This window comes from Crocodylus siamensis, chromosome 2 (genome assembly GCF_052110815.1).
Source record: "Crocodylus siamensis isolate JL-2025a chromosome 2, ASM5211081v1, whole genome shotgun sequence".
Taxonomy (NCBI): domain Eukaryota; kingdom Metazoa; phylum Chordata; order Crocodylia; family Crocodylidae; genus Crocodylus; species Crocodylus siamensis.
Window position 1 is genome coordinate 8,643,414 of NC_143396.1, and position 14,651 is coordinate 8,658,064.

The 14,651-nt window shown below is 48.3% G+C and overlaps 1 protein-coding gene across 5 annotated transcripts in view; it reads left to right on the forward strand.

Annotated features, from left to right (window-relative positions):
* The first annotated feature begins 1,606 nt into the window (after positions 1–1,606).
* Positions 1,607–14,651, forward strand: part of SFXN5 (sideroflexin 5) — a 211,271-nt gene continuing 198,226 nt past the window's right edge. For all 5 annotated transcript variants that reach the window (XM_090035125.1, XM_090035126.1, XM_090035128.1 and 2 more), the window contains exon 1: positions 1,607–1,722. In XM_090035125.1, the coding sequence (XP_089891251.1) occupies positions 1,666–1,722 (57 nt within the window). In that variant the 5' untranslated portion in view covers positions 1,607–1,665. The remainder of the gene's footprint in view (positions 1,723–14,651) is intronic.

Sequence of the window (14,651 nt, forward strand, 5' to 3'; positions counted from 1 at the left end):
ACCTCCTGAATCCTGAAATACATGGCTGAAATTGGAAATGTTTCCATTCATCTCCCCTTCCACAGGGACATACAGGAGCTGTAATGTGGCTCCCCCCGACCTGTCTCCACTCCTCAACTGGGTCTTCCCTGACTCGAGCTTGGCACCGGGCTCCTTCACATCGCGGCTTTCCCACCACCGTGAAATGAGACCTCAGTTCGTCACGGGAAATATAAATATAATCCCTGCCCAGAGATCATATAGCACCTGAACTACAACTCCCAGGAGGCATCATTGCAGCGTTGAGCAACTGATTTCCACTCCTCTCCTTTTTCAAAATAGAAGGAAACGGACAAAAACTATGCCATTTTTAATTTTTTTTTTTTTTTTTTTAATCACAGAAAAGCCCATTTTCTGACCCGTTCGATTTTCTTAGTACTCAGCTCTGCTGCTCCTAATTTTTATTTGCTATCCTAGTAGGCGGCTAGCAAAGAAAGATCCCTCTCTACTGGATCTTCATCTCCAAGGTCATTCCTGGCCCGTTACTGCTCTCGGGACACCTGATTTATGTCCTCATTAGTCATTTCTGAATGGATACGTTTCCTTCTCTAGGTTAAAAAGAGCCTCAGGAACACCGCGGTGTGCCTCGCTTCCCCGGGATCCTTGGTGTTATCTCGGTTTGTTCTTAAACGTGGACGTGGTGCGATGGCTCAAAGCAAACCAATGTTGGAAATGCAGATAGGTGTTCCTGTAGCAATGCGCTATAACGAGGCAGCACGCTGTAATATGGCGTTGGCGTCACGGTTTCTGCCAATGGACGCTACAGCGCTGTAGCACGTCACTGCTGCGCCGTGGCCTCAGGGTAGAAAAAGCAGCAGATTTGCCACGCAGGCAGGAAGGTTTTCCCTTTTGCTCCCCTGAGCCACCGGGGGCACGGCCGTCTGAACCCCGCGCCCCGCGGCTCCTGGAAGGTGGGTCGCCACCCGAACGGGGGCCGCAGCAGCAGCAGGTGGGGTCACGGGGTGGGAAACTGTGGGTTGGAAGTGTGGTGCTGTGCTGAGGAAATGGGGCCGTAAGTGGGGTCATGTGGAGGAAACAGGGCCACGAATGGGGTCGTGTGGAGGAAATGGGGCCATGCTGAGGGAACCAAGCCATAAATCTGGTCATGCTGAGGAAATGGGGCTATAAATGGGGTCATATGGAAGAAATGGGAATGTAAATGAGGCCATGTTGAGGACATGGGGCCACAATTGGGGTCATGTTGAGGAAATGGGAACATAAATGGGACCGTGCTGAGGACAAGTTTGGGAAGCACTGCCCTAGCCACCTCCTCAGCCGGAGGGGAGAAACTACATCCCCCACAATGCCCTCGCCTCCCTGCCTACATGTCCCACAATGCAGCACTCCTCCATAGGCGCTTTCCGCCCCGGGACTTCATTTCCCAGCATCCCTTTCCCCCAGGTTCCATCCCCCCCTCGCCCCGCCACAGCCACAGCCACAGCCGGGGGAACTACACATCCCAAGATGCCTCCCTGGCCGGGGGCGCTAGGACTCCATCCCCCAGCATGCCCTGCCGCGGCTGCGGTTGGCCGCGGCCAATAGGAACGTCGCACGGGGACGGGCGGGGCGGGGTCGGACCGGGCGGCGGGGGAGGCCGTTTAAAGTGGCGCTCGCGGCGCGAGGGGGATGGCGGAGCTGTCGGACTACCCGCCCTTCCAGCTGGGGAAGCCCCGCTTCGAGCAGGTAGCGCGGCCGGTGGGGAGGAGAGGGAGCTATCCGGGACCGCCCCCCACCTCCGCCCTGGGGGGACGTAGTGTCACCCCCACTGTGGGGAGCCCCCTGCTCCCTCAGCCCCGATTGGTGGGATTCCCCCACTCTCATTGGCTCCCCGCGGTGTCAATCTTTGCGGTTGCTCTGGAGGCGGCTGGGGATTGGTGCTGCGCCCCCCTAGGGGTGGGTGCGTGTGGGCAGCAGGCATCTCTCCAAGCCCTAGGGGTGGGTGTCTGGAGGAGCCCTGGGGAGTCAGCCTCCACTTGCCTCCCAGGGTCTGGGAAGTGGGTGCAGCCTTGTTTCACATGCAGTTTGCACCTTGCTCCATAGGATAATCCAGTAGCCCCATTCCCATGGTTGAGCAGCATTGCAATGGGATGGGGGTGCTCTCCCCGCCCTGTTCTGAGCCCCCTGGTACATGGGTAGGAGTGTTGGCAGCATATGGAGGGAAGCGGTTCTTCCCCTCTATTCGGCACTGGGGAGGATACATCCGGAGCCCTGCATCCGCTACCAAAAGGATGTGGACACACTGGAGAATTTGCAGTGAAAATGGTTGTGGGGCTGGGGGACGTGAGTTGTGAGGAGAGGCTGAGGGGAATGGGCTGATTGAGTCTGTGGAAGAGAAGACCAAGGGGGATTGAGTAGCAGCCTTCACCTCCCTGCAGGGGGGTTCAAAGAGGATGGAGCTGGACTGGTCTCAGTGGTGGATGACAGGACAAGGAGCAATGGGCTCAAGCTGCAGCAAGGGAAGTTGAGGTTGGATATTAGGAAAAACTTTCTCACTAGGAGGGTGGTGAAGCACCGGAGAGGCGGTGGACTCTCCGTCCTTGGAGGTGTTTAAGCCCCGGGTAGACAAAGCCTTGGCTGGGATGATGTAGTTGAGGCTGGTCCTGCTTGGAGCAGGGGTCGGACTAGATGTGACCTCCTGAGCTCCCTTCCAGACCTTATGGTCTCATCCTGTGCTCTTTGTCGGATGCAGTCCTCTCTCCGCTGCTTGTACTTTTGTGATTAAGATGGCTTGGTAAATCACAGAGAGAACAAGTTTGAGATGTACATGACTTTTCCATCCCATTTTCCAGTCAGAAACAGACATCAGATGACTTCATTTATTTATTTTTTTGGAAAGCAGAAAAGCAGGAGTAGTTATTTTATTGCAGAAGAAACACTTCCAGAAGGAGCAAATGTTGGCATGGTTCTTTTAAGCCCAAACCTAAATATAAGTCTTTAAATGCCAGGAAGAGAGTTTTACCCCATGGTCAGATTGGCGCAGACTGGGGAGGGGGTTGCCTTCCTCTGCAGTGCGGGGCCTGGTCTTCCACTTGGGACCTCCTGAGCGTATATTAATAACGTTTTGTAGAAGCAGGACGGTGGCTGCCGTGGTTCCCCTGTTTTACCTGTGGTGGGTTCAGGTGTGAGGTCTGTGTTGTGCCAGGGTTGATTTATGTAGAGTTTAGATGATGGCTTTGTATGGGATGGTTTGGACAGGTGATCCTGCCTTGGGCAGGGTCGGACTAGATGTAACCCCTGGACATCCCTTCCAGCCCCCACATCTCCATGCTTCTATGCTGATTTTACTAGAATAGAGCTGAGTTTGTTTTCTTCCCTTTGACTTTGAAACAAACGGGCTAATTTTTCCACCAAACGCCTGGGCGGCCTTGTACAGTTCTGTTTGTTCTCTTTTTAAAATGGCTTTGGGTTGAAATTCAGCACAAAGGTGCAATTGGCTGTGTAAGTGTCTGATTTGTAAATTTCTAAGGAATACACCTGTCCAGCCAGGCTGGACCAGAGCAGAAGCTCATCTTGCTCTGTCCTGTTTCTGACCTTGACAAGTTGGAGATGCTGTAGAGGACAAGTATAAGGAAATGAGGCAGAAAGATCTGCCTGTCAGACCCTTAGTAAATCCTCTCTTACTTTAATGGCCCCCAGTAAACCTATTCTCCATATATTTGTGTAATCCCTTTTTTTGCGCCCAGTTATGATTTTGGCCTCCAAAATCATCCTGTGGCAGTGAGTTCCACCTGTTCACTATGGATGGTGTAAGACACTGATGGTTGCAGCAGGCAGGGACTAATGTAAGTAGGGTGGGGTTCCCCCACCTGCCCCCCTGTCACCCAGTCCAGAGCTGGGCTAGGAAGCCCTGTGATAAAAGATGCCAACAGTCTGACCTCAGCCCAGGAGCTGCTTCAGTGCAAGAGCAGGGAGGTTTCTGTGGGAGACTGAGGAGGACCAGCCCCTGGTCTGGTGAAAGCTGGATGATTTTTCTTTTCCTGGATCTCTGCCAGGCTGGGTGGGGAGGATTTTTACCCTCACCCATTATAAAAACCTGTAACTGCTTTGAGGGAGCTGTTCTGGTTCACTGCCTGAAATGGCCACTTAACTATCTAATTGTTTGTTTGCACGATCTCTGTTCTGCCTTGTCAGGTACAGGATTTATGTCTATAAAGGCTCTGTTGATAACCATATGTTGGCTATCCTGATACTGCTTCAGCGCGAACGTGGGAGAGGGACATGCGGAGCATTCAGGAATTTGCAGAAGCATACTGCATGTTGCAGTGCAGGCAGCAGGTTCCTCCATTTCAAATTTTCCCTTCTGGTGGGTGCTAGGTAGGTAGGAAAGTCTGATGCTGACAGACACCGTGGCCTATGTGAAATACGGAGGCAAAGAAAGCTGGTGTTAGTTTTGGAGCTGGGAGGGTTGAGTTGCATTCACAGCTCTGCCATTTTGCTCCTGCAGAGAGACGGGTGGATTTTGTTCTTTGGAATCTCCTCCGGCTCCTGGGTAATATTTGGCCTACAAAAACTTTCTTACATCTCATACAAATCCAAAAAAAGATCACCTGCAAGATTTCTTTCTTCCCTCCTAGACCATCACAGCAACATCCCCTCAATTGCTGTACCATAGACACTTCTTCTTTGGTAACTATAACCATAAATGTTTTATTCTTTGGAGCAGTCAGGATCTTGTGATAGAGGTGATACCCTTTATTATTTGGAGCATGCTCCAGCAATTGCTAGTTTTGTTTTAACAAGCGAACCAAGAGTTAATGACAAGTCTTGCCTATTCCTTTGACTTATCTGTCTCTGCTCCCCTCTCCTCCTAGCTCATTGGGAACTTGTCACTAAGGCCATAAGGCTTCCAGAGACTTTTTTTTTTTTGCTCTCCCATTTTTAATCTGGACAGGATTGCAGTGTGACAGCGAAGTTGCCAACCAGTTGTCTTGCTAATTGCAGATCTCAGCTACCCTGGACTGGGTTTTGGTTTTGAGTATTTCGTGATATCATGCAAAGTTCAGTTGTTTGATGGCCACCTGCTACCAGAATCTGAGAAGCAAACTTACCTTGCTGCTTCCCTGCTTTGTTTCCCAAAGGAAGGGCAGGATGAACCCAAGACAGGGAGGAAGAGGGGTTGGACAGGGAGGCAGGGGGCCCGGGGAGCTACAGCAAGAACCTCGTGTGCAGCAAACGGCGTTTCCACCGTGCCAAGAACCTGCTTGTCTGAATAAACAGCGGGATGTTCAGGGTGACCAGAAAGGCTCTTTAACGTGGGGAAAAGGAGGAGACGCTCCCCAGTCTCCCTTGTAGACACCACAGATGATACCAGGCACACTTGGCAGGCCGTCAGGCACAGAACCAGGCGCATTCTGCTCATTAAGGAGTGATTGTCATTTGCAGCGATGTTTAGCAAAGGATTCAGAAGTGGGTATGGCAGGATGTTAACGATCACGTACGCACTTTAGCAGAGCTGTCCTCGCCTCCCCGGGGCCTGCTGTGAAAGGAGCTGGGTGGGGTTCAGCCACGTGCCAGTGGACGCGTTCCCACGCCAGCAGAAGTTCCCTTGCTGCAGGGCCCTAGGTTAGCAGAAACTGGGCTTGCACTAGGAGTAGAGGTGAACCTCCACCTTCCTCCCCTTTCAACCCCGTTGCAAAGTGACTTGATTCTTGTGGTCCCTGGTATATCTGCTAACCAGTGGCACATGCCTAAGGGGAGGGTACTTGGGTGGTGGTGGGGTGCCCAAGACTGGATGGGCAGAGGGTGTACCCACGCTCGAGCAGAGCTGGGGGCTTGGTGGAGATGACCCTCTGCATGTGAGCACGGATAATGTGCCAATGCTTTACCCGCCGTGTCAGGTAGCCCTGCAGATCTAGGTAAGACGGCAGTTAAAAATCCTAGTGAGAGCGTCCACTTACCAACAGCAGGAAATGCCGTTTTTTAAATCCCCTCTCGGTTCCCTGGACCTACCCAAAAGGATGGTTTTGTGCTATATTTGATGTGGGTTAAGAGTTCCCTGGTGCAGGGGCCTGCTTGGGAAGGGACATATATAAAGCAATAGGGATCATTATGGCCACATAACATTGCCTGGGATCTACACGAAAAACCTACTTCTTTCTGGTGACATTGTTCTGTCTCTTCATAGAGATGCTGGCTAGCAACAAACTTGTGGCCCTTTTTTAAGTGGAAATCTGAATAAAGCTAGAGATACAGTTGAGCTGTATTAAGAATCTGTGTCCTTGAGGCAAAACCCAAGGAAAGACTGCCTGCTAGGCAAAAAACCCTTCAAGTGACGATCTTGCATTTACCGGGGAGTGGTTCATGGGAGATGAGCTGGTTTTGAGCTCCCTGTTCTTTCTCGGAGCTCGGGGAAGGTTGTTGAACACAATTTAGCATAGCTGAGTGCAGCCCGCTGGGCCCATCTGTACCATTGCAAGTGATGAAGCATCCCCCTTTTTCTCCCCACTTTCTTTTCCAGTTCACCTGCTTTACTGGGATCATGAACTCTGCCAAATTTCCTTGTTGGGATTTGTTCGCTGCCTTCAGATCTAGGTTATGTGGCCTCTTGGGCAAAAATGGCCTGCTTCTGAGGTAAATGGAGCCAGAAGGAAGTTAATCATCAGAAGAAGCAACTCTACAGGATATAGTAAAATCTCCCAGCAATTATAGACCCACAGTGAATGGAAGTCCTCTTGAAAGCCCCATGCGGGGGACAAGAGCCAGGGGAGAGGTTGAATGGATCTCCCCCAAATGCCTGAAAGCTTGCAGAGAAGAATGTTTTCCAACTATCTGAGTTGGTCTAAGGACACGGGCAGATAAGGTTCTTTGGGTAAATCTGATATCTTTTATTAGACCAACTCAAATAGCTGGAAAAAATTCTTCTTTGCAAGCTTTTGTGCATTCGGGGGAGACCCTCTCCCCTGGCCCTTCTTCTTCAGGAGGGCTGAAGCATAGTGGCTGTAGTACTCGAGGGGATAGGCAGGAGGGCTGCTCCGCATTTTCAAAGCTCAAGGTCTCCCCACTTAGGGAAAGATTGAGAAGAAGCTGATTTTTAGACAGCCCTCTCCCTGTCCAAAGCTGGTGGTAGTGCTGGGAGGAGTGGGCTGCTCCTGAGTGCTTGGGACAACAAATGAGACAACAGAAGGGCTGTGCATCCAAGGTTTACAGCTTGGGATTGGAGTGGGACCCTAAACACAGGGCCTTGATAGCACCCATGGGAAGTGCTGGACCTGCCTCATTGGGAGCAGACGAGCTTCTCCTCGTTCATGTGGTTTCTCAATCTTTATTCCTTGCAAAGGCAGCTCATTGTCCCTATCTGAAGACGAGTGATGTGTGCAGCCAGGCTCTAGATTGGGTGCAGATTGTTTGCCAGCCAGGAGCACTTTGCCCCATAAAATACTTCATTAAATTTTAAAGCTAGTGTGAAAGTCCAGTTCCCACTCAAGGCCTCCAAGATTAAAGCTTTCCGCTGTAAATGTATGCGGCAAATAAGGCTCCTCCTCTTCCACAGGCATTATGGGGCCAATGCATTCTTGCATTGTTTTGTTTTTTTAAAGCCTATACCACAAATTATATGTGGCTTCTGAATTACTTTGCTTTATATATGCACCTGAGTTTCTATCTTAAAACCATTTTCAGATGCACTTAAACCCGAGTGTAGCAAAAGCGCCTGTCTGCTGTGTGCATCCATGACCAAAGGGTATTAACCTAGTATCTAAAATCTGTTTAAGGTGAAGCTGGCAGGAGGTCAACAGGCCTTTGCTACTGTCATGTCCAAATGTGGCTCTGAACAAACGCAGAAGACAGGACCTGTGTCTAACCTGACTCTGTGCTGCTCGTGTATTGCTGCTAAAATAAGACTTGTTTGCCTGCTCTCCCTGCTCCAGACCTGGGACTGAGGATGTTGCATGGGGACAGGGGATGCCCTTGGAGCAGGGGTGGGCAAAGTACAGCCCATGGGCTGGATCCAGTAGGGGATACATGGAGAGAGTCTCCCTGGTAGGTCAGCCCAAATAATAGCCCACCCCTGCCTTGGAAGGTCCTTGCTGCTGTATTTCGGGTCTGAAGTGTATTGACTAGAGCAGAGTGGGTACGGTTTATTTTCTGGCAGCTGCTTGAAGAGCGTCACCAGAGCCTGATTCACTCTGACCTTGTTGGACTTCAGTTTACTAGCTTAGTTTTGTGTAGCCAGCCCAGCAGATATTGGATGGTGACACCTTTTTATTGCTGCCAACTTGGGCTGGATTTAAACAAGAGAACTACGGGTCTCAGTCTCCTTGGCAGTAGCTCCTAGATGAGGGGTCTTGGCCAGCCTGAATTCATGAATTGCACAGAAATTCAAGGATAGCCAGTAGGGTTGTAAGCCAGGTTAGGGTCACTGGAAGGGGCTGAGAAACACTGTTCTTTGGCCTTGTACCAGTTTAGTTAAGTCGGTGTGAGCCCATGTATGAATTCTTATTTGAGGTTGGAAGTGGTTTATTTTGTTTTGCTTAAGCCTCTTCAGATTTAAACTTCTCTGAAAGAGGTCTGCTTTAAACTCAAGCCTGTCTACTCAGCCTTCTGCACAGGCTTAATTAATTAAATTGGCTTTTAAATAACACCTTCACTTAGGCTGGTGGAACTGCATGTAGGCAAGCTCTGTCTCCTGTTACGTCTCTGCCAAACTAACTGGTTCCCCCCGACTCCGCTTGCCTACCCGAGTCCCAACCCTCCAGCCCACCTTTTGTTGGTGAGCAGGCGATTGGCTTAAAGAGGGTGATAACCAAGTGTTGCAATTGCTCATTTATCCACTTTCCTTCTCCTTCCCCCCTAAATTTCCAGAGCCTGCAAGAAGTGTTTTCCTTCTTGTGCTACTTATCTAGAAGCCAGCTGGATCTCGCATGGCCTATAGCACAGTGACTTAATTGAATCGGAGCTGTAATGCACCCCCTTGCTCCCTATGAACCACTGTGCCACGTCAAGGAATTAATATTCCTAGCCACTTTTCAGACCTAAACTCTGCTTGTGGGTTGGTGAGAACAGATACTAAAATAGGCTCAATTAATCACAGCAAAATTGTGTTGTTCGGGTTTTTATTCTTCCAGTGAACTGTTTACTACAACAGCTGCTAAAAGAATAAGATGGGAACCAGACACTCTGTGCCTTTTCTTCTGGTACCCAACGAGCACTGAAGGTCAAGTAAATCTATTAGCATTGTGGTTTTTAAACTGCTCCTTGCATAGAGCTAAAATTGTGGGCAATTATTTCCTTACTGGAATCTGCAGCAGGCAGAATTTCAGGTCGCTGGAAACGATGTTTGTCGAAGAAGCGTTAGTTAATGACAGTCTGGGGCTGATTGAAACGTGGCACAAGTGTGCGTGGGAGAGTGATTGGAAATGAGAATACAGCAAGCTCCTGGCACTCTGCAGTGGACAGCTCCACAAGACAAAATTGCTACCACTGCGTTGGCTTTCTCTCCCACCAAATTGGTAGCCAAATTCTCATGCAGGATCCTGCAGGGCAGCTTCAGACCTCGGCTCCTGCAGGTAGCCAAGGCAGCAAGAGCAAAGTGAAACAGCCCAGGATTGTCCTCCTTTGGTTTTGCTGTGCTGTGGGGAAGAGCTATCTTTGTTCTGCTGTGTGCAAGTGGTGCTATTTACTGCACCCTGGTTGCACTTCAGGATTTGCTCTGTATTTGCTGGGAGAAAGCAAAAGACAAAGGGTAGTTCCCTATGTGGTCTTTCATCAGCACCTTGGCATTCAGGCCTGGAACAGTGCCTTAAGTTGCTGAGTTATTAGCTACTGAAATTATTGTAGTAGATAGTGGAATTACTGTACTAACACTTATGCTTTTGGATGGCATAAAAGGCCTTTGCATTCCTCTTTCCACATTCCTCTTTCCAGCTGACAGCAGGCTTCTGTGCCTGACTCTGGAGAGAGGCCAGAGAAGGACTCTCCTATTAAAGGGGGCAGAGTGAGAGAGAAACTTGCACAGTCCAGCAGTGGAAGGGCAAAGAAGGAATCGGACAAGCTGGCTGAAAGAGGTTTCCGTAGGTCATCCAGTCTAACCCCCAGCCTAAGGCAGGATCATCCCTATCCAGACCATCCCAAACAAATCCATCATCTAACCTCTTAGCAAAACTACGTGGTCAGCCCAGACTGTTTGCCACTAGGGCTTCTTACCATTGCAAGGGTTTTACAGTGAAGATGTTGAAGTACCAGTGAGTGCATTGGGATAGCTGATCAGTCAGTGTTTCTCTTCTGTTAATTCACCAAGTTCCTAGAGGACTAGTCTGCATCTACCAGTGCAACTGCAGTGCAGAAGTCCAGTTCTACCTGTCTTGAATTCATTCACACCCAAGGCCCATCTGCAGCCACTGATCTCTCCTTTTGCAGCATCAGAGTTGCACCACTTCTGCTGAGCTGAGCCAGACTTGGCAAAGGCAAGTGAAGTGTCCCATACCTATTGGATGCCATGATCCCTTCCGCACCTGCAACCTTCCCAGGGGGTGCTTTGCCTTCTGGGGGCAGAGCTGCTGTATGGATGTCCACAACCACCAGCAGCATGTAGGTATACGCATGCTCTAGGGCAGGGTTTGGCAACCTCTTGCTGGCGTGGGCTGTCCTTTTCAATCTGATTGCTGGAGGTTGCTGACCCATCCTCTAGGACCTTGGGCATAGTGCCTGTCTTCCCCCAGGTGGTCTGGGAGCAGAACCAGAGAAGTGGAGGCACATCCTCACTGTTTAAAAGTGGCATTAGAGTTGGGATGACCAATGCCAAATAGTGTTAGTTGCGAGGTGGAGGGCTGGAGAAGAATAAGGGAAAACTTGTTGAAAACCTTTTCTGATTCATTTGGTCTCAACTGGAGTAAACTATCTTGTCTTATCAATGACAAAACCTTTTGCAGAGATCAAGTATCATTGGGTGTTTTGGGGCTCTAATGCATTGCCCAGTGAAAAAAATACTTGTAACTTCTCAGTTGGTCTAATAAAAGATATCATCTCTGAACCAAGAGTTCTAGATTTTTGCATTTTTATTTATTTATATATATTTTTATTTTTTGGTCCATACAGTCACACCCCCTGCAATGCCACACACATGGCATGAGATGCAATTGTGGGATCGTGCATTAGATCCCATTGCACCTTATTTTTGATGCAGGGAGCCTGGGATCCCTCTGTACCGGTTCCCATGGCTATAAGTCCCGCAGCTGACAGGGCTCCTAGCGGCAGCATCATCCTCCCTACTGCCAGCCCTGCAGCTGATGGGACTCCCTGCCACAGGGGAGCAGCTGGCCACGTGTTCAATTAATGGCGTGATAAGAACAAGCTACCAAGTTACTACACGCTTCTTGTTTTATCACACCATTAATTGTTCGAACGTTTAGCTGTGTCGCAATTTAAGGCATGATTAACTGGTTAATCACGCCTTAAGTATAACGTGTAGTCAGAGCCTATGAGATGCAACGCCTTGTTCAATCACAGCTGAAAACGGTGGCAGAGTGGATCCTTCAGCGAACGCAGCAAGTCAGCAGTTCTAAGTGCCAGCGTATAATTCGGACCAACTCCTTGTAACCTTACTGATGACTTACCTCTTGCTTTTCATGAAGAAGTTCTGCACTGTGCTTGAAGATGACTCAGACTAGATACGTAATGTCGGTATGAGTGGTGGGGCTATATTTATGGCTGAATAGGCACGCTGATTAAAAGTAGGGTGGGAGAGCAAAGCTTAGATCCAATTTGGAGCTGCCCCAGTGCTTGAAGGTCAGGATCTGGTGTCTGATGTGAGCATATCAGTGTAAGCATCCACCCTGATTTGCTTTTACACAGCTTCTTTGCCCAAGAGGCTAAATTGGTGGCATTGGAGCCAGAGGCTGTGCCACTCTTGGAAGGATCTTGCAGGACCCCAGTGAAGAATCACTGGTCTACAGCCTGTAAGACGGTGCTGCTCCCTATTCATGTTCGGAAGGTTCCCTTTGGCCTTGGAGTGTTAGAAATGTAACTTTACTTTTACATGAAAGTTTGCTTTTTGCCCAAACTGAAGACTTTTTACCCCTTGATCTGGCAGGGAAAGCATCCCAGTCACCGAATGTAAAAAGAAGAATTTTCAAGCCCTGCTTTTATTTATTTTATTTTGGTTTAGTTTTTGAAAGAAGTATATATTTTTTTTTTCCTGATCACTAACTCTCTCATGTAAGATGCTCCTGGCTTAGTAGTGCCTTCTGTCCACTTGGTTTTTTCCAGCATTAAGTAGTTAAGTTTTGCAACAAGCCTGTGTAATAGAGACAAGATTCCTTGTACTGAAACCGAGACAAAGGAACGAAGTGACTTTCTCCAAAACTCAGGACTTCTAACACCCGCTCCTATCCTCTAATGATCTAACCTGACTGCAGCTAGGGTGCTTCTCTGCCTGGAGCTACACTTTATTTGACTGAGAAAAGCTTGTTTTGGTTATTTCAGAGGGAGCCAAGTTTGTGTGTATGAGGGGGAAGTGTTTTTCACCAATTACGACTTCTTCAGATGCTTGATTAACAAAGCTGCTCTTTAAAATCTCGGCCTGGATGTGGGAGTGACTGAAGCTGAATGCTATTGCTTTGAAGAAACTTTAGTTTAGAGGCAGCAGGTGTTTGAATAGCTCACCTGTACAGGCAGTACGGTACTAGCCTGAGTCTTAACGCAGCATGGAAGTGGGTCATTCAAATTGACATGTCAGCATGCAAACCCAGCCTGTGCCATTCGTCCATCAGGAAAACCTCCTTTCCACAAAGCAGCAGGTGATCCTGTTTGTTGGAGTCCATGATGAGAGGAGGGACATTCATGAGACCTGGTCTCCGCATTGAGCCTGCCCAGGAAAGCAGCATGTTTGCCTTGCCTTTGGCCAGCAAAGACTGGGCAGGATTCCCACCTCCAAAGCTGATGGAAGAGAGTGCAAGTGGTTAGTGTGAAAAAGCACGTGGTCTTAAAGCAACGTCATCCATCACGCCCCATGAAAGTGTCTTTATGAACTTGGGGGGCAGGTTCTCCACTGCATTGTCCCCTAGCGGGCCCATGAGGAAATGTGGGATTTACGGGAGCTATTGCCAGAGGTCATGACTCCAAGTGGGGTCCCAGTGCTCAGAGAAATTAATTGCAGAAGTCAACATTTGCATGCAAAATGAGGTTGTGAGCCTGCAAGGATTGGAAATTGTTGCATTAAGATTTGTTGGGGTTGGTGTAGACACGCTTCTTCCAGAAACAGGCTTGTGGGACAGCTCTACCTGCCCCACACCAGTTCCCGGGAGATGCCGTGCTGGGTCAGACTGGGAAGGGATGGAGCATAAGCCATCTTTCCTGCCAGCTTTAGGGTTATCGAAGAACCCTAATGAGACATGAGAGCACGCATGTGCTGCAGCCCTTCCCAGCGTAACTGTGCATAATGTGTTTGGAGAAGACTTACTTGCGGGCACCCGGTTGAGAACCATTGAGATAAACTAAAATGGCACAACACTGGTTCTCAAGTGGGAATGCTGCCACATTTGAAGCTGGGGAGGGGTGCCCCAAGTATAAAAAAAAAAAAATTGAGAACCACTAGCATAGAGGTAACAAATGGAAGGGGGTAGCAGAAGGGGTAACGTGGGTGGACTACTTTCAGAGTGAAGGGAACAAATCGGCTGGAGTGGATTCTATGCTCCGTCTAGAAACAAAATTTGAATTCCTTGTAATTTCTTTGTGGCATTTACAGTTACTGGAATGATGGCATATATTGTTTGATATCTGCATTTAACACGCACAGGAGGGCTGAATTATCCCTTGCCTTGCACCTTATCATTTATACCTTCACAATGTGGACATACAGTACTGCCGTTCAGTCCTCTAGCATTTGCACAGACATAAGATGACTCAGGCTCTGGAGAGATTGTGGCCTGGTACTCCTAAAAATCCCCCCACCATTATCTTGTTTAAATCATGCACATTACATTTTGTCTGAATGGCTTTCCTGCTTTTTAAAGCTTTGCTTAACCAACCCAGAAGGAAGAGCAGTGAGAGAAACCCGACAGCAAAATGGTACATGCAGATGAGAGAAAAAGTGACATGACTAATTTCTGTTACATGCGGTTCATTAATGAACAGCTGGGAAGTGCTCAGGTTCTGCGGTGATGAGCGCAGTACAAGAACAACACGTTAAAAATACATTACAATCAAATTACGTTGTAGAGGGAGGGCTATTTTGTCTTTTCTTTTTTGTTTTAATCACCTAATACAAAGCTTTGATTTTTATTTTTATTTTTTTTTAACTATCAGTTTCAGTCTGCTTTGCGGATGGTACTTCAGTTGTTGTTTTCTTTTTAAGGAAAGATTTATGTTCTCACTGATTTGATATTACCCTTCAAAACGCATAGATTTATACCTAAACAGTGCTCTTCCACTAGATTTGGTTCATGTTTTTGTGATCTTGGAGAAGGTGCTGTGACCATATAACTTGTTTAAGGAGTCCTAAGGTGGCATGTTTTTAGACTTTTACTAAGTTTACACTTCTAGTATGATATGGGAATGATATTGGTTATGTGACAGATCATTTTTTGCTCATAGTTTGCAGAAAGTGTTAGTGTGGTAAGTGGGATTTATACACAGAGCAGCAGCATATAAAACTATTTTATGAAACAAAACAAACTTAA